This window comes from Capricornis sumatraensis, chromosome 22 (assembly GCF_032405125.1).
Source record: "Capricornis sumatraensis isolate serow.1 chromosome 22, serow.2, whole genome shotgun sequence".
NCBI classification, from domain to species: Eukaryota; Metazoa; Chordata; class Mammalia; order Artiodactyla; family Bovidae; genus Capricornis; species Capricornis sumatraensis.
Window position 1 is genome coordinate 35,795,368 of NC_091090.1, and position 21,059 is coordinate 35,816,426.

The 21,059-nt window shown below is 39.3% G+C and overlaps 1 protein-coding gene across 2 annotated transcripts in view; it reads right to left on the minus strand.

The window, feature by feature from the left end:
- Positions 1–21,059, minus strand: part of CARMIL1 (capping protein regulator and myosin 1 linker 1) — a 309,643-nt gene that overhangs the window by 103,944 nt on the left and 184,640 nt on the right. For both annotated transcript variants that reach the window (XM_068960927.1, XM_068960928.1), the window contains exons 12-15: positions 15,377–15,463; positions 5,282–5,385; positions 2,722–2,799; positions 2,510–2,586 (exon numbers count right to left, since the gene is read on the minus strand). In XM_068960927.1, coding sequence (XP_068817028.1) covers positions 2,510–2,586; positions 2,722–2,799; positions 5,282–5,385; positions 15,377–15,463 — 346 coding nt within the window. The remainder of the gene's footprint in view (positions 1–2,509; positions 2,587–2,721; positions 2,800–5,281; positions 5,386–15,376; positions 15,464–21,059) is intronic.

Genomic DNA, 21,059 nt, shown 5'->3' on the forward strand with positions numbered 1-21,059 from the left:
AGACTGGAGGTCAAGTCTGATTGGCAAGAAGCCTGCATGACAAATATCCTACTCGGCTCTTATAGCCACACCACAAATCTAATTATTTCAGGCCAAATATTAGAAAAAAGACAAAACTCCAAAAGGAAATGGTTATAACCTCCAAATATATCCCCTTGCTTGCTATTCTAGTGGAAGTGGATCAAATCATACAACTCAACAAGAAGACAGAGTCAACACCACAATATGAGGGTTTGAGAAAAATGAAATTCCAGAGTCAAAATTGGAAATCAATGCTTAGCTTGTTTTGTTCCATCCTACAGAACTGTTGAAAGGATTCACTAAGTAAAGCACTTAGCCTGATGCACTGTCAACACTCATTTAATGACAGCTATTCATATTCTGTGAGGGAATCATACTATCTCAGGGAGGAAGCCATCCTAGAAGTCTAGCTCAGCCATGTCTTATTCAACAACATTTTATGCACAGAGGTCTAGTAAGCCTGTCAATATTTGAAAAAGTTTTAAAACATGACAATTTCGGGCTATTTGAGAAGAAAATAGCTATTTTTCTATTCTAAGCAGCAAGAATCTCTATTTGAGAAGATGAAAAATAAATTCAAGAAGAAAGAGAATTCTGGTAGAATACATACCAGACATTTCAAACAACTCTGGTTTCAGATATCAGAAGGATATAAGCTTGAACACTCAGGTTCATTTTCTGACGAGCAAATGTTAATTTTTTATTTGAACATAGTTTTCTTTCTGTTATATCACATTGGTGTTGACTGTTCTAATGTTTCCAAATACTCATTGCCCTTTTCTGAAGGATGATGATCAGTGTGTGTATGGCTTAGCCACACCAGCTCCTCTGGTGAATGGGATGTGAGCAGAAGTGATGTGTACAATTTCCAGAGAGTTGGTTTACCAGCCAATGTGCGTGTTACCATCCTTCTTTCTCCTCTGCTATGTGACTGTCAATGTTCTAGAAAGAGGCTGCTCTGCCTCCCAGCGTGAAGTTGATGTGGCCAGCCCATGACGGACATGTTGCAAGATCACGGTTGCAGAAAGCTACAGAGAGGGTAGTGGGTTGAGGGTAATCATTTGTTACTGGAACAACCTGACCTATCCTGACTGTTACACTTCTGAAATTATCTGTGAACCACAGTATAAACAGACTGGCTAACAATCTACAACTCAGTGCAAATGCAGCAATTTTGACATAATTTACTAGGGGCTTCCTATGATTACATCTAGGTAAGGGAGTGGGTATTAAACAGTGTAATCACATCCTCTCATTTGAAAGACAAGGCAATTTGTTAGCACAGTTTCGCTCTACAAGCTTAATAGCTCTACTGACAACCAATCATCACCAAATTCACAGTATTATGAACTCAAAAGAGCTGATTAGATGAAGATCCTTATAGTCTATAATATCATTTCTAACCCAATTCCTCAGTTTATCATAGCTCCACTAAAGCATGGTTTCATGAGCTCTCTTCAAATACATGGGTTGATGGGGCAGTCAACCTAATACCCTCTAAGGTCTTTGAAATACAGTACCTAAGAAAACTCTCAACTTCTCCCATTGTTTTCTCTCCTACACTTTACAGTTTCTGATCATATCTGGTTGAGGTACTTGCGGCATATTTTTCTATCATAAAGATTTACATCACTGTTAAAGTAAGGCACCATGAGTACTTTAAAATGTAGAATAACTTATTTATGAGGCTTAATTGTAGAAGAAAGCAGGTTTAATGCTGATTTTTTCCAACAAAGTGACTATTATCCCTTGGAATATATAAAGCTTTAAAAAGGTGAGCCAATAAAAGAGGAGATAATATTAGGCAGTCCTCCATGTTATTAAGGAGCATATCATGACTTTGACATTGTTTATGACTTGTGGTAACAAATGCTGAGTGCTGAATTGTATTAATACATTAAATGATAGTAGAATACCAAATCTAAAATAACCCATGTACTTTTCATCATTCTTCTACATTCTCCCATTCTAAGCTGTTGCTTCTGCTGTGTGTGAATATCTGTTACTTCTAATCTACTGTCTGGTTTTGCAAACAATTCTACATCATGAAGGTAGAAGTGAGGGGCTGAGGCTGGCCCTCCACTTCCACAAATCAGAATACAAGAGCTCTGGGCTGACTATTGTCTTTGCCTCCCAGACACAGTTGAGACTTACTTCAGATGCATTATTGAGAAACACCCTCAGATGTTTCTAAAAGGATTTTTACTGTATTAAGAGAGAATGCCTGTCCACATATGAGAAATGGTACCTTATTATAGAGTTCATATAGGCAGGCTAGAGTTCTTGATAAGAACCCTGTCATGCAGGGAGAAAAGACATAACAAAAATTTGAGCTTGCAAGGTCTACTATTCATCAATAATGGTTTAGGACCATCTCCTCTTTCACATACAACATGCACCCTTTATTACTGTTTTCATCTTACTACAACGTTCTCTGAGAGAAAGACACTTCTAAAAGATGATGATAATAGCAGGAATGACTTCATACCGGTGAGAAAACACAGTTCTGGAGAGATTGAGCACAGCTAAATATTGAAGGCAGCCACGCAGAAGAGCTCCACAGACCTGGGAAAGAAACAAGGCACTCTTATTTTCAAATATTTCTAAGACTAAGAGACTATCTTATTAGGGAGAAAGCCCATTGTTTCCCATCTAAATAGCTATTCTGAGACCCCTTGAGCAATATAAAAAAAATATTACCATGTCCAGGGAACATTCAGTATTGGATAAATCCAGATGAGCAATGGCATTTGGCTGGGCCAAAAAACTGTACATGGACTTGAAATAAAAAATAAAAACCAAATATATTAGGATCCAGAAATCACATGCACACAGGCACATGCCCACACACAATACAAGTTAATATTTTAAATAAAGTTGCCCCAGAACCACCCAGGATCATTCTTCACTCTTCCCAGGAGGATCAGCAGAATTTTCTGTCATTCTGTTACCTTCCCTGAGAGCAAAAATCCAAAGAATATTTTAAATTACATTTAAGTTTAAAGAAAAAAAAAAGCCAAATGGAGTCTTGGCTACCAAACCCCCTTTTTGCTACATATGACTTAGTTTTTTTCTGATTAGCTCTATTTTTGTTATATTATTTTGGGACCGTGCTAATTAATTTTAACTGTTGAGAATGAAATACCACCTGAATTGCAGCCACCCTATCAAAATACTGACTTTGAAAGTGTTCAAGGAACCACTACTCTGAATATAAAACAAAGGGTAGTAGTTTCAGAATATATATTCTCTTTTTGGGTCAACAAAATAATTCTTATATCCTTAGTTACCTCCAAAATCTAACAAGGAAGTACCTGACAACACTATTAGTTGTTTTTTTTGGGGGGGCAGGGTGGTGGGGAGGGGGTGTTAAATGTCATTTATAGCTAAGACACTTCAGTTTCTAGGGGGTCACAATGCATAAATGATCCCTTCATCCCCATACAAGGCTATCAGAACCATACAATTAATAACTCTCTGTTATTCTCTAATTGCCTACGTGAGCAGCAACTGCCAACAGCCACCAATAGCAAACCACATCCAAGCTCCTGCCACAAGGCAAATAGCTAACCTCGGCTTTGCTTCACTGGATGCCTCGAGACACGTGGAAAAACAAACAAGCTTACACTGAGACGTCCTAGTCCTTGGCAAAGATTCATGAGTGTAGCAACTTAGCTGTTGATGCTTGAGAAAATTCCTCTCTACTAAGGAATTCAGAAGAGCAACAGGCTGGACTATAAGTATTTTAGAATAATCAGACACAGAGAACGTACTGTATTATGAAAATTCTGATTCAGAAAAATCTTTTATTTTCCTGACCTAACCAAGATCCGATTCCCTTTGCCTGGCACTGTGATTTTACTCCTGGCCACCAGCTAGGGGAGCTCTAATCACCCTCAAGTGGTGACAAGACCCTACTTGGCCAACACCTCCACTAGGTCCTGCTAGGCTGGGTTATCCCCCGAAGCACCAGCTGAATGGCTCTCAGAACCTCAGCATGTAGGGGCTAGAAGCCCACTGCCACTCAGGCCTCATCATTCCACTTGCCCTTCCCCAGAAGCCCAGCTGCGATAGGACTCCCAGCCAGCTACTTGGCTGTCTTAGGTGACTATGAATGGCCCTGTGTTAGCAACCTTCTTGTTTCATCTTCAGGCTCTACTTTAATTTTTCTCTCGATTCTGCTAGTGTGCCACTATAATGTTTTGGTGGTTTCACATCAGACCGCTTGTTTCATGTTTGGAGGGAGCAGATTTATGAATCATCAGGGAAAGGCACAACTCAGGCTGGACTGAAAGTCATGGCACACCAGGAAGCAAGTGCTATGTAAATGAGTTCAAGTGTAAGGGGGAGCAAATAACTACAAGAAGGACTGTGGCAACATTCCCTGTCTTACAAGGAAAGTAAAACAGAAGAGAAACGGGAATACAGGTCACAATATTTTTCACTCCCATAAAGCAATGAGATGCAAATGAAGGTCCTTTGAAGAGGTCCAGGTAATATAGGCCCCCTTGATAAAGGAGCGTTTATTCTAAATTCTATCCTGGTGACCAGAAGGAAGGGGACCATTCACCCCATCTGACAATGAGATGATTCCCAATTCACTCTATCTACAAGATCTGCCAAACACTGATATTACTGATTCAGTGGCATTGAAAACCTTGTTATCATTGAAGGGAAACTTTTCCCTTCATGCTCAAACTTTCAAGGGTAGCCCCAGTTTGACCCCTAACCCTTCCCTTCTTTATTCTATTTATGGAACATAGGACTGGCGTTCATCCCAATATCGTTTTCCATCACAAACTATGTTTGTTTGGTTTTTTTTTTTAACTTTATTTTACTTTACAATACTGCCATCACAAACTATGTTTTTAAAAGCCACTGGTCTTCCTAACAATATTATTAAGTGATAAGTTAATTCACTTTACACCTCTAATCTTTCTTATCAGGCAGTTTTAACAGGTGCAACAATGCTTTGAAATATAGAAAAAATTTCTTCAGACTAAGTATTTACAGAAAGAATTTAAACTTCAACAACCTCAAGTGAGAGAAGGGAAAAAAAATCTATGAGATAGATTACATTTAATGAAGGCAGGCTCTGAATATTTCTCTAAAACACTTATAAGCTCATAACTAAATGATTTTAAGATGTCATGATAAAAGGAGATGTGGGAAAATACATTACAAAGCCCTGTTGAGAAATTATTCCAGGCTTATTAAGTACAGTTTCATGGAAGATGGCAGGAAGGGAAAGAAAACCTACCGAGAGGTCATCTCCACGAAGGATGTTCCCTGAGAGGTCCAGATGGACAAGAGTGGTGGCGGTCAAAGGGTTGGCACTCAGTGACTGAGAAAGGCTATTCACCCCTGCAACAATGACAAGACAAACCTTAGTTTCCATTCCAGGAACAAAAATGAGTTCTGTGATTTTCTTTAAAGGGTCCAACAGCCTCATCAACATGCAGAACTGAGGTTAACCAGAAGCACCATTCCCAAAAGGCAGCTTGAGGATGGTCTTCTGACATCTTCTCAAGAAGAACAGGTTAGTCAGTCACAGACAACCAACTCACTGAGGAGGAGAATGGAATGGAATCAGCTTCATTCTGCTCCACTTCTACTGGTGTGGAGGGGGAAGATTTTACTTTGAAGTCTTAGAATGATGCAAACAATCTAATTGATCATTTTTACCCCTTTCTCAATCCTGCCAGGTGATTCTTGGCTTAATGTACAGTATTAAAAGGATGCAGATTCAGAGTCAGATACTTTAGATTACTGAAAAGTGGAAGTTAATCCAGGAATGTACTGCTCTGCCTAATGCATTATATTCAAGGCAAAATTTAGATTGAAACAGACCTTACAAAGAGAAAATACTCTGTACACAATGGAATAAGCAATCAAAAGGAAAAACTGATAGTTATCACTCTACACACTATTTATATAAAATAACATAAATGATTCAAGTCAACTCTAACATAAATGGTTCAAGCTAATATCATCTCAAAAAAAAAGAAAGAAAGAAAAAGAATGAATATATGAGGAGGCAAGATTGCTCTGCAAAGAGAGAGGCATGGCCTACTATCTCTGGGTAATAGGAACTGAAACAGGTCTGTTAGCACCTTGTGGTAGGTAGATTTTCATCAAGACACTTCAAAATGCGAGCCCAGAAAGGACTGGTCCCTCCCTGAGATTTAAAGAGGTCTATACACACAATTATCACTGATGATTATTCTTTAGATAACAGGCATGTGGGATATTGCAATGCTTTTTCTGTTTCTACTGAAAGTCCATTGTTCTAAATCATGTATTTTGGAAATAACACTATTTCTAAATTGGGTATACTATTATAAATCATTTTGTTTTTCTTTTTCACTAAAATTCTTCTTGAAAATCCCAGGCTGGCTTAGCCACCTAAAATAGGGGATGGGGTTTTTGTCCAGACATGGATAATTTCTTCATCAGATAAGGGGCAAGAGTCAGGCCAAAATTGCTCATGACCGCAGAACCCCAAGAGACACTTCAAGAAAAACAAAGAAAAAAGCTGAGCATTACAAGTACAGCCCCACGTGAGAGCGGCTCTCTGTTCCAAGTTTAGACTGTGTAGCACTGATGAAGAGGTTATTATCTTATCCTTCAGCTTTGGAGAGGTACAAAGAACCAACTCCAGTGTGTATCTGATAAAGGCTACTGAGCCATTTCTTGACGGTGAGTGTGCATCTGGGTTTGTATAGAGAAGACTTCAAGACACAGAAGGGAAAATAGTTTACTTAAGTACATGGAAGAATTTCTTGGCCCATCAACTCAGCATTTATTAAGTGCTCATAACATGTTTATAAAATGCTGGGGATTGGGAGGTATATGTAAATAAGACCCATTCTTTGCCTTCAGAAAATTCAAAGACCACCAGGAAAGAAGCTAAATAAATTCCAGGATGAAAAGCCAGTGCTACGCAAGGATTTATTCAATCAACAAATCTTTATTTAAAGGCTACTGTATAGCAGGCATGGGCTTTTGAGACCCAGAGAATAATATTTTACCCTCTCAAAGGCCATATGGTAGGAAACAAAGACAGTCAAATAATCACAATTTAGTAAGGTCAGTACTATCAAGGCTGTATATTGTCACCCTGCTTATTTTATTTAACTTATATGCAGAGTACATCATGTGAAATGCCAGGCTAGATGAAGCACAAGCTGGAATCAAGACTGCCAGGAGAAACAGCAATAACCTCAGATATGCAGATGACACCACCCTTACGGTCTTTACAGCAGGAAGCAAAGAGGAACCAAACAGCCTCTTGATGAAAGTGAAAGAGGAGACTGAAACAGCTGGCTTAAAACTCAACATTCAAAAAACAATTATCATGGCATCCGGTCCCTTCACTTCATGGCAAATAGACGGGGAAACAGTGGAAACAGTGACAGACTTTATTTTCTTGGGCTCCAAAATCCCTGCAGATGGTGACTGCAGCCATGAAATTAAAAGATGCTTGCTCCTTGGGAAAAAAAAACTATAACCAACCTAGAGAGCATATTAAAAAGCAGAGACATTACTTTGCCAACAAAGGTCTGTCTAGTCAAAGCTATGTTTTTTCTGGTAGTCATGTATGGATGTGAGAGTTGGACCCTAAAAAAGCTGAGCACTGAAGAATTGATGCTTTTGAACTATGGTGTTGGAGAAGACTTTTGAGAGTCCCTGGGACTGTAAGGAGATCCAACCAGTCGATCCTAAAGGAAATCACTTCGGAATATTCATCGGAAGGACTGATGCTGAAGCTCCAATACTTTGGCCACCTGATGCAAAGAACTGACTCATTGGAAAAGACCCTGATGCTGGGAAAGACTGAAGGCAGGAGGAGAAGGGGATGACAGAGGATGAGATGGTTGGAGGACATCACCAACTCGATGGACATGAGTTTGAGCAAACTCTGGGAGTTGGTAATGGATAGGGAGGCCTGGTGTGTTGCAGTCCACGTGGTTGCAAAGAGTCAGACATGACTGAACTGAACTGAATACTATCAAAGAAGTAAGAACCAAGAACTTGGCAGTGAAGCAGGTGGAGATTTGATAATGTTAGACAAAAGGAACTCGTGATAGCCTCTGGAAAAGATTGATTTCTGGAGGTAATTTCTATGATTGTTCAAATGACCAACTTCCTTAAATTTGTCCACTACTGGTAGTATCAATGTATTTTGTAATGGCATAATTGAGTCCAAAATATTTGGAAAACATCAGACTTTCATCAAGAAAATCACTTTTAAAATTATGTCCTTAGTGAGGTATAACAAAACTCAATAAATAAATTCTGAAATTAGAAGCTGAAATTAGTCTTGACAGCAAAACACTCCTTGACAGATATGGGTGCTTGGCAGTTGGCCAATGTCTGATTAGAACTGGGAGAGAATTGTGTTATCAGCTCATCTTCAAGCTACTGAGACAGAATGAAGGATTTCCTCCCCTACCTCTTGAGCCCATTCCATGTGAGGCCTGGGTTAATAAGCACAGTAATGGCAGGAAATTACAAAAATATAGGATGGAAAGAATCAGGGCTCTTCCAACCCAAACTACACACAGATTTTCATGCTATTCTCCATTCTGGCTATCTAGTGATTTTGACCATTCTTCATATTTATTATTGGAGTGTTTACAGCTGGAAAAAGGTGGTACCAGATGGCCCTGCACTGACATAATCTGGCAACCAGCAGGACATTTACTAGAAATCCAGAAAACTATCACTTAGCTCACATCTGAGGAAGAGAAAGGATATTTGGACACAGTGTGGATGTCATGGGGAGATTAAAAAAAAAATCTGCCTTGAATTATGGAGCCATGAATATAAATGTTTTCGCAGAAACAAAATGTTAGTCAAATTCAGCAAAAGTTTAAAAGTACAATTTAATCTGAGTTATTTTAAATCCACAGACCTTTCAGATCCTTTGTGACAGTCTGCAAGAGTACTGAAAACCTTTAAGAAATCAACTTTTAAAAAGACAACATTTCAAGATATACATCCTAGGAAGGATAACTTAAAATTCTTTGGGTCACATGTTATAAAACAATATTAATTCTCAAACATATTTTATTGCAGAAAAGAGATAAAGGTGTGGATCTTCATTTGTAAAGGGTGGAGGGCACGTGGGGCTGTCTTGATTTGGAGGAAGCTGAAGAACCTGCCCACTCTCATCACTGGGAGGGACAGGGCAACTCCCAGAGTTTGCTCAAACTCATGTCCATCGAGTTGGTGATGTCCTCCAACCATCTCATCCTCTGTCGTCCCCTTCTCCTCCTGCCTTCAGTCTTTCCCAGCATCAGGGTCTTTTCCAATGAGTCAGTTCTTTGCATCAGGTGGCCAAAGTATTGGACCCAAGCTTGCACTCAGAAGGATCAAAGATTGTTACATACCTCTGTTTTATATTAATAATAATGAACAAATATATTAAATATCAAGTTAAAAAAAAACCCTCTACCTTAAAAAAGAGTTAGACTTATGAACTACATGATACATGATTTTACAAGAAAAAAATTTACACTTTGAATAGAAGAGTAACAAAGGAGGGGACCTAGCAACTTCCTCCACAAGAAATACAAGTGACTAAGGAACAAGGGGAAAAAGCCAACTAAGCAATAACTGAAGAAATTAAATTAAAATATCAGAACATTTTTGTTCCATATGGTTGACAAACAATGAAAAAGAAAGAATAATATCCACTGATGATGAGAGTATAAAGAGGATTGTACAAAATATTTGGAGGACAAACTTGACAATACATATCAGAAACAGCTTTTTAAAAATTATACAAACTCTGACGTCACAATTCTACTTAAAAGAATTTTATCCTGACTGGTGATTAGATATAGATATCATATTATGGTATTTTGCACTATTGAAGAATTTAAAACGGTGTAAATCCTGGCTCAGACGGTAAAGCATCTGTCTACAATGTGGGAGACGCCGGTTCAATACCTGGGTTGGGAAGATCCCCTGGAGTAGGAAATGGCAATGCACTCCAGTACTATTGCCTGGAGAATCCCATGGACAGAGGAGCCTGGTAGGCTACAGTCCATGGGGTCACAAAGAGTTGGACACGACTGAGTGACTTCACTTTCACTAAAGGTACAATATTAGATTATGTACATAGGTGAGGGGACATTTTGCATACACTGGGCTATCACATAGCATTGAAAGTGACCAAGTGTTTACTGACACAAATGATCACAATTTACTATGGGGGATAGGGGAAGAAGTTTATGAAATAGTAATCACATATTATGAAATAGTATAATCACATGTATACATCTGTGTGTGTTTGTAGATATTTATATTTTAAAAAACTGCTTACAGACACAGAACAGTGTGGAAGAACAAGTACCAAAGTGTCAACAGTGACAACCGTGTATTAACTTGGTACTAGTATTGCAAGTAGTTTTAGCTTTCTTAGTTATACTTTTCAGAATCTTCGAAGTCTTTACCACAATATGTAATGCACTGATAATCATCAGGAAAAGGGTTTTTATACAGCTGATCTGCTGATGTAGAACACTGCTAACTGAAAGGGACTACACCTTAGCTTTCAGATCTGTAGATGGCTTTAGGCATCAGGACAGAAAACACTGGCTCCTGGTGAATTGTTTCCCTTTGGAAAGTTACTTTTGTCCCTTCATCTTAAACATGTGGATACAATCATGGCATGAATGGAACTAACCCCAATTTCAAATCACTCACTGTGACTGCGCAATCGGAATAAAGTAGGAATAGATGGATAGAAAACCTTTCCAGGACCACTTTGCTTTACCCACTCACCCATGACACAGTGAGAACACCCAGTGCCAGGTGCCAGGGACAAGGCAATGAAGGACACAACACCCTTGCCTGCCAGAACCTTCCAGGCTAGGACACAACCGAAATACAGCGAGAAATGCACTCAAGTTGAGGGATTTGCAAAGTACTGTGGAATGCAGAGAAAGGGGCATCTAGTTCTGCAGGGGGTGGTGACAGGAGGTGGTGTGAGAAGGACTTCAAAGAGAAAAGGAGATAGAAGCTGAATCTTCCAGGAGGAACACTAGTTCACCAGATTTGTGGGTGGGGACACCGAGGTTGTCCTGGGCAAAATAGGAACGTATAAAAATACATGATGGAAAAACAGTATATGATGGAAGGGAGGAAGGAAAGAGAAGGGAGGGAAGGAGGAAGATGACGGTGGCAGGGACAACACGGCACTCTGTGCCAAACACGACACTATGCACATTAGCCCATTTAATCCCACCACCCCTGATGAAGCAGAGACTCAAATTTCCATATTATAAACGAGGTTGCTAAGGAACCAAGGGCCTGAGATGTATTAATGTATTTGTAGTTAAGTAAAATGTTAGGACTCAAGCCTAGACAATCTGCTGGAGAACTGGCAATCACTAGACATATCGTCCTCAAAAGACAGTCATAAGTTAAGGAGTGGCAAATTACTCAAGGAACTTTCATTTAACACCCACACTGGGTCGGTAGCTCCACTATGTCAGGTGTTGGAGAGATGGAGACAAGAAACACACACGTGTGGCAAAGAGAGCCCCCTTCTCATAGGGGAAACACGAAATTCATACAATGATGTTAGATATGATCTGGAAGTGAAAAGGAAAGAGTAAGTGATTCTGTTGAAGCCTCAGGAATAGGGAAGACGTGTCAGAAGAGATGATCACAGATGAGGGCTTTATAAAATATACTGAAGCTCTCTAAAAATATTTGGAGATGTGTGACATAAGAGAAAATATGTATTGGTCTGTGCCCCCCTTGCCGGTTCCTGGCACAGAGCTCCTCAAACCCTTGTAATTTCCTGGGCGATAAGAACACTAGACACAACCCTCGTTCTGATATTTGTCTTTGACCCTGACTCAGGGTTCCCAAAACTCCTATAAATGCTTAAGTGATAAGAGCAGTAGGAGCACCTTTTGTTCTAATGCAGCAACTCTGCGTGGGCTCCTGGATGGGGACTGGTCATCAGAAAGACCAAGCTACAATGGGAAGCTTGGAATTCCATCCCCATTCCCACCCACCAACACTTCTGCACAAAGGGGAGAGAGTCTGGAAATGCAGTTAATAACTGAATATGCCTATGGGATAAGGCCTCCATAAACATACCATGGGGTCTAGAGAGCCTCTGAGAGCTTCCAGGTTGATGAACACATCCACACACGGAAGGTGACATGCCCCAAATCCACAGGAACAGAAGCTCCTGCGCTTGGCACCCTCCCAGTCCGCACCCTGTGGATGTCTTCTTCTGGCTGTTCATCATCTGGATCCTTTACCCTTAATAAACTAGTAAGTGTAATACGCATTTCCCTGAGTTCTGTGAACCACTCTAGCAAATGAATCAAATTCAAGGAGAGAGACTTCAGAACCTCTGATAACCTGGGCTTGTCACTAGGCATGTAAAGGGCATGGCGGGAGAGGAGGGTGTTGGGAGCATAACAGTCTTGTGGGACTGTTATCTCCACATAGATAATGAGCTGAATTATAGGATATCCGGCTGGTGTTGCAGAGAACTGCCTGGTATGGGGGGGGAAATGTCCGCATATCTGGTGACCAGAAATATCAGAAGTGACATGTTTTGTGTGAGTAGTAAAGGAGACATACAGAGAAACACAGAAGGAAGAATGGAGATTTTCCCTATACAAGATTAAAGAAAAACTTTTCAAGCATGTACAAAGGTGTGATGTAAGCAGGAAGATTTCAATTATTAGTAGTAGTGTTATAAAGGTGATGATGTAGCAAAGTAAGAACAGAACAGAGAAAAATGGGAGGATGGTGAGTGGAGTCAGGAAAGAACCTGGGGAAAGAAAGGCAACTTCCAAGACAGGAAATAGATCGGGTACAGCAAGAGTGATGACTGTAACTGCAGTTAGGCCCAACCATTTTCTGTACAACAGATAGTCCATCTGACAGATTTATGTGCACGTGGGGGCAGGGGGAGTGTGATAGCAAAGAAGTCTTTCCAAGGATGAACCAAGAAAAACACAACCAGTAGTAATCATTTGGTAAGATACAGAATCAATGCAAAGAAATAGAGGAAAAGAATAGAAGGGGAAAGACTAGCAATCTCTTCAAGAAAATAAGAGATACCAAGGGAATATTTCATGCAAAGATGGGCACAATAAAGGACAGAAACAGTATGGACCTAACAGAAGCACAGGATGTTAAGAAGAGGTGGCAAGAATACACAGAAGAACTATACAAAAAAGATCTTCATGACCCAGATAATAATGATGGTATGACCACTCACCCAGAGCCAGACATCTGGAAAGCGAAGTCAAGTGGGCCTTAGGAAGCATCACTATGAACAAACCTAGTGGAGGTGATGGAATTCCAGTTGAGCTATTTCAAATCCTAAAAGATGATGCTATGAAAGTGGTGCACTCAGTATGCCAGCAAATTTGGAAAACTCTGCAGTGGCCACAGGACTGGAAAAGGTCAATTTTCATTCCTATCCCAAAGAAAGGCAATGCCAAAGAATGCTCAAACTACTGCACAATTGCACTCATCTCACACACTAGTAAAGTAATGCTCAAAATTCTCCAAGCCAGGCTTCAACAGAACATGAACCATTTGCTTCCAGATGTTCAAGCTGGATTTAGCAAAGGCAGAGGAACCAGAGATCAAACTGCCAACATCTGTTGGATCATAGAAAAAGCAAGAGAATTCCAGAAAAAAATTCTGCTTTATTGATTATGCCAAAGCCTTTGTGTAGATCACAACAAACTGTGGAAAATTCTTCAAGAGATGGGAACACCAGACCACCTTACCTGCCTCCTGAAAAATCTGTATGCAGGTCAAGAAGCAACAGTTAGAACCAGATATGGAACAACAGACTGGTTCCAAATCAAGAAAGGAGTATATCAAGGCTGTATATTGTCACCCTGCTTATTTAACTTATATGCAAAGTACATCATGTGAAAGGCCAGGCTGGATGAAGCACAAGCTGGAATCAAGATTGCTGGGAAAAATATCAATAACCTCAGATATGCAGATGACACCACCCTTATGGCAGATATTTCTGTATATATTCTGAAAGTGAAGAGGAACTAAAAAGCCTCTTGATGAAAGTGAAAGAGGAGACTGAAACAGCTGGCTTAAAACTCAACATTCAAAAAACAATTATCATGGCATCCGGTCCCATCACTTCATGGGAAATAGATGGGGAAACAATGGAGACAGTGACAGACCTTATTTTCTTGGGCTCCAAAATCACTGCAGATGGTGACTGCAGCCACTGAAATTAAAAGACACTTGCTCCTTGGAAGAAAAGCTATGACCAATGTAGACAGCATATTAAAAAGCAGAGACATTACTTTGCCAGCAAAGGTCCACCTAGTCAAAGCTTTGGTTTTTCCAGTAGTCATTAGCACCCAAGAATTGATGCTTTTGAACTGCGGTGTTGGAGAAGACTCTTGAGAGTCCCTTGGACTGCACGGAGATCAAACCAGTCCATCCTAAAGGAAATCAGTCGTGAATATTCACTCATTGGAAGGACTGATGCTGAAGCTCCAATACTTTGGCCACCTGATGCAAAGAACTGACTCACTGGAAAAGACCCTGATGCTGGGAAAGATTGAAGGAGGGAGGAGAAGGGGACGACAGAGGATGAGATAGTTGGAGGGTATCACCAACTTGATGGACATGAGTTTGAGCAAGCTCTGGGAGTTGGTGATGGACAGGGAAGCCCGGTGTGCTGCAGTCCATGGGGTTGCAAAAAGTCGGACGCAACTGAGCAACTGAACTGAACAGAATATACAGAAATATCAAACCACTATCTTATGCTCTTGGAACTAACAGAGTGTTGTAAGTCAACTATACTTTGTTTAAAAAAAAAATTGCTAAATCAAAAACAAAACAACACAACACAACCAGCTGCCTTTAGGAGCAGGAGGCAGGACGGCGACTCAAAGTTTAAAAAGTTGAAGACTGCATGTGGCCATTCAGATTATTCTCCACTATGAAAGCATTTCACTTTAGAACACCAGAATTTCAATCAGACAATTTCTTTAAAACTGCCAGAGTATTACAATACACATACAGTTGACCCTTGAACAACACGAGGATTGAACTGCACAGAACTAACTGCCAGCTCTCTGGATCCACAGTTCCTCCACTTCTACAGATTGAACTGACTGTGCACCATGTAGTACTGCAGCATTTACTATTGAAAAATAACCACATGTAAGTGGATCCGGCAGTTCAAACCACATTGTTCAAGGATCAACTACATTATTAAAGTCAGATACATAACTGAGTAATAATTCTAACCATGTATAAGGAAGCATAGGGCAATAAATACATTATCGATACAAAGTTAAGTAAGTAAGATATACTGTACCTTTAGGTGACAATGAGGTTTTAGACAAATTTAAATGCTTCAATCCCTTTGGGAGTTTGGCAAATTGAATGCTTAAAGAGGATACACCTGAGAAAGAAAGGAAAGAAAGGGATCGTTAGAATTTTTAAGTTGTCAGGATTGCATTTGTTTTACAATGCCTGAAAATTAAGTTTGATTCCAATTTAAGTGCCTGTTTTTCCTAATCTAGTTGTTTTCTAGTCATCTACTATCACGCCTCCTTTACTTTCTCTCCTAGCTAGGGTAAGAGAAAGGCATAATAATTATCGAAACTTTACCATTAGAGATGCTTTTCTTTGGACCAAGTGTTATCCTCTCTTCAGAGTGCTATTTCAAATGCAACTAGTCTTGGAAAGAGTGATGTAATTTCCCCTTCTTTTCTTTTTAACCTCTGTCTTAATGAGCTGATCACTCTTCTGGGTGAGCGGATGCATACTATTTAATTATTGTCAAGAAAAGCAATGTGGCATTATTCAGATAACAGCTTTACTTTAAGCAGATGAATTTCAGTATTGAATTGGCTTACAGCTAACAACCTTAGACAAAGCATCAGAGCATGTTTTAACCTACCTTCTTGAACGTAGGTTTGGAAACAAAATAACTCTCAAGGAATTTACAGTATTAAAAATCAAGTGGTCTCTAAATTTAATGATCAGAGTATGAGATTGTGAAAACTCCCTCACTCACCTAAGGATTACAGTGAGTGTAGACTCTCTTCTGGGAGGAAGTAAGTAACAGATAAACAATCAATGTATGTACTACAGGGCCTTCAACCAACCCCCTGCTTCACCTGAGTTATGACCTGCCCAGGGGCATGTTTTGAGAAACATCCTAAAACTGTATTAACTGTAAGGTCCCATAGACTGGTTCTCAGACCCCAGTTCTCTCCTTACCCACCGTAAGGAGCTACTGTGCTAGCTGCTGCCTATCACAAAAGCCCAAATTAAATATACATTTTATCAAGTCATAAGTGCTACTCTAGAAATGAGCTAAACATCATTCAGCTCGATTAAGCCTCTAGATGGGTGTTTGCCTAAGGATGGTAGGTACTGGGAGACCCTGCCTGTCTCCCACAGCATTTCCCAAACAAGTCTGACAATCACTGGATTAAGTACTGTTAAAAAGGCTTTTTAATTAAAAGTCTGTCTAGAGATTTGAATATGCTAAACCATAGTGTTAACTGCAAAGAGGGGAGAGGTCTGATATTCCGTCAATACATTCTTGTAAAATGAATTGATTTAAATATTTTAAATGAAGACATCAAAATTTGGGTATACAATTCAAGCCATGCTCAGAGTGAAGTCTATAGTCCTAAATTTACAAGTGAATAAAGAAAAACTGTAAACTAATAATTTAAGTATCCATCTCACAATGTCTAAAAAGCAACAATAAATTAATCCCCATTTCATCCCCATAAACAGAAGGAAAGAAATAACAAAGGGAAGACCTCAATTAAATAGAAAGCAGTCATAAAATAAATTTAACAAAATATGTTCTTAAAAAGTAAAATTAATAAATCCCAGCAAGAGAGCAGCAGCAGCAAGACTTTAAGAGGAAGAGAAGGATCAAAGTATTAAAATCAGAAATGAAAACAGAACACCAGAAGAGATCCTACAGACACTAGAAATGGAACAGAAGGGTATAAGAAAAAAATCTACAGATCAAAAAATGTATCACTGTAGAAGAAATCCTTCTGAAAAATACAACTTAGCAAAACTTACTTAAGAAATAACATTCCCTATCTAAGAAAATAATAAATCTATTATTAAAAACCTCTCCGCAACGAAAAGCAAAAGAAGCCAAAGATAAGAGTATGCATTGTATAATTCTATAGTGGTGAAGCTCCAGAATAAATAAAGCTAATCATAACAGAAGGCAGAATACACAGACAGGTTCGTGCATTTTCATAACATCCTATTTCTTGACCTCCATAGTGGCTGCGTGACAGCATTCCCTTTGGAAAAATTCACGAAGATCTAAACTTGGAATTTACAGACCTCTATGAATGTACATTATACTTCACTGAGTACAAGTTACTTCAGAAAACTTAGGTACAGAAGGTAACGCAGGAGGAAGTCTAGATGACTGGGTGGCAGTGACTTGTCAGATACTACACTAAAAGCACAGTCCGTGAAAGGCACCATCGATTAGCTGGACTTCATTAAAATTTAAAATTTCTATATATTTAGCAAGGGGGAAGGGGAAGATAAATTGAGAGATTGGGATTGACGCATACACACTACCATATATTGGGTTGACCAAAAAGTCCCTTTGGGTTTTTCCATAACATCTTACAGAAAACCCTCAACAAACTTTTTGACCAACCCTGTATAGAACAGATAACTAGAAGAGAAATAAAGAAAGGACACCATCATGGGTCAAATGGATAACTAGCAGGAAGCTGCTATTTAACTCAGGGAGCCCAGCCTGGCATTCTGTGACAATCTAGAGGGGTGGAGTGGTGCTGGAGGGAGATTTAAGAGGGAGGAGAGATGCATATAATTTTGACTGATTCAAGCTGATACACGGCAGAGACAACCGCAACACTGCAGAGCAATTATACTCCAATTTATAAAAATCACCCATGAAAAAAGATTAATACGAACCTACTTTATAGTACATGGAACTCTGCTCAACACATACAACTGCAAATGCCTACAACCAAACGCAAGGGCACCCACCATTCTATTCAATCCTTAATCAGAAACTTTCCTTTAAAAAGGAAGGGAGACAAAAAGGAATAAATAACACAATACTACTTTTCTCTAGAAATAGAACTGTCACACCTTAAGTAATGAAAGCAATAGAAGGTGAAGCTAAGTCATGTTTGATCATTTATTTTAAATGAAAAAAGCAGGATTAAAGGTAAAAAAGGACTAAACGCTCAAACACAAGAGTGTCTGGTTAAAGTATTTTTTTCTCTAATTCTAGACTAAGTTTTACTAGCTTCTTTCTCCACAAAATGTTTTGTTTCAGCTTCCTAGGCATCCACAAATCATAAATACATTCGATTTCCTCTTTTAAGAAATACCCTTGCTAAGTGCTAATCGAATGAAAGGCATAAATGAGGTCAGTTACTGTTCAGTTTTTCAAAAATGAAAGAACTGAGTTCACTTTTGATAAAAAGTCCTCCACTTTGGCAGGCTTCAGAAATGGAGTCTTAGCAACAAGAATAAATTGAGAGTGGTTGGCAGCCAAAATCTCAGGAAAAACAAAAAAATTCACCTGCCTTGTATTTCCTGAAGTTAGTTACTAAACAGTGCCATGGAAGAAGCTGATCATCGAGAAAATATTTCCCCCACAAAGAAAGGACAGAAGAGACTTTTTAGCCTCTGGCAAAAACTATTCAATCCTGCCCCCCAAATAAAGCCACACAGCCTTCAGAGCTATGAATTAAAACAAAATTTATCACCAAAAGCTTTCATCTGGAGACTTTACTGGATGAATAACCCTTCGTGTAATTTATTTTTGTTTTAGTTTGTGTCAAATTTAGAAGGAAAAAAGTCTAATTTTTATTTCTCCTTTCAAAATGGAAACCATTATAGCTCCCTCTGCTTCAAAATATTTATGACTAATAAAAAGTAACTATAAAATGTTTAGAATTTTAATTTGGAATCGTAAGTTATTAACTCACAAAGACAGGAAATTAAATTTGGCATTGCTGTTTTACCTCATTAATCATGCATGTACTTAAAACTCTACGACAATAACATGCATGCATGCATACTGAGTCACTTCAGTCATGTCCGACTCTTTGCAACCCTGCAGACTGTAGCCCACCAGGCTCCTCTGTCCATGGGGATTCTCCAGGCAAGAATACTGGGATGGGTTGCCATGCCCTCCTCCAGGGGATCTATCTTCCTGACCTAGGGATCAAACCTGCATCTCTTAGGTCTCCTTCATTGGCAGGTGGGTTCTTCATCACTAGTGCCACCCAATTACATATAAAACTCTAAAGCCTTGATATCTTAGAATTTGTGTGATTCACGTGGTAAGGAATAAAATGGTTTAAGGTTGGTCCTTGTTGATTCAGTTCAATCGCTCAGTTGTGTCCAACTCTTTGCAACCTCATGGACTACAGCACACCAGGCCTCCCTGTCCATCACCAACTCCTGTAGTTTATTCAAACTCATGTCCATTGAGTCAGTGATGCCACCCAACCATCTCATCCTCTGTTGTTCCCTTCTCCTTACTGACTGAAAGCATAATATTGGTAATTTAACAAAATTCTGCCCCTGGAGTTCTAGCAACATGATCAGGGAATCAAATGACTCTTGGCTGTTAGAAAGCATATAGATTTGAACACTGTAGATGTCAGAAGACAGGTGAAAGTTAAAATCTTTAGATTTCCAATTTCAATGGCTTCCCTGGAGAGTTCAGAAACACTAAGAAAACTAACTAAATAAAATATAAGATACTTCCCTGGGGGTTCAGTGGTTAAGAATCCTCCTGCCAATATAGGGGGCACAAGTTCCATTCCTGGTCCAGGAAGATCCCAAATATCATGGAGGAACTAAACCCGTGTGCCACAACTGAGCCCACATACCCAGAACCTGTGCTCCAAAGCAAGAGAAGCCACCACAGTCCAAAGCTTGCACACCGCAACAAAGGTAGCCCCTGCTCAACAACTAGAGAAAGCCTGCGTGCAGCAATGAAGACCTGGCACAGCCAAAAATAAACAAAATAAATAATAAAATATTTTTTAAGATAAATAAAACATGATGGAGTATTTCCATTTCAAAGATAAAGTTGAGAGGAAGAGATTGAAGAACTAGGAATATAGGGAAAAAACAGTCAATATACCTAACTTTTAAATGCCCTAAAATCTAAATCTATGAGGTTTCTAAAATATTGTTTTACACTGTGTAAACATAAAGATATCAGTTCAATTCAGTTCAGTCACTCAGTCGTGTCCGACTCTTTGCGACCCCATGAATCACAGCACGCCAGGCCTCCCTGTCCATCACCATCTCCCGGAGTTCACTCAGACTCATGTCCATCGAGTTGGTGATGCCATCCAGCCGTCTCATCCTCTGTCGTCCCCTTCTCCTCCTGCCCCCTATCTCTCCCAGCATTAGAGTCTTTTCCAATAAATATGGCTAAATCATGACTCTAAAGAAAAGTATTTTCTGTTGTGTAGCTTTCACACAGAAACCTGGCACCTTTAAATATCAAAGTGCTTAAGAAAATGTATCGACGTGCTGTGGAATAAGCCAATGTTTTCCAAATCTCATGCACAAAGATTTCCTTCTACTTCCATAGGAAATTGAGATAGCCAAATCAGAAAATCCAAAAGACAGTATAAGAGACTGATTGATCACTCAGGAAATTGTAGATAATAGTCTGAACAATCAGTACCAGGTATGACTCTGTAAGCTTTTCCAAGTTATGTAAACACAGCTTCCTGATCCATAAAAGGAGAGCAACATTTGCACTATTTAACTTCACAAGGCGACTCTGAGTCAAACGTGGGAGTAAAAGTTAACAGGTATTGAGTGCACAGTACGTGACACAATGCATTGCTATTCCTATGGCTTTTACGTATATTCTCATTTAATCTTTAAAACTTCCTTGTGTGGGAGGTGCTATTATTATTTTCGAGAAATCTGAGGTATAGAGAAGTTAGGTAATTTGTCCAAAGAAACTCAGATGAAAAGTGGACCCA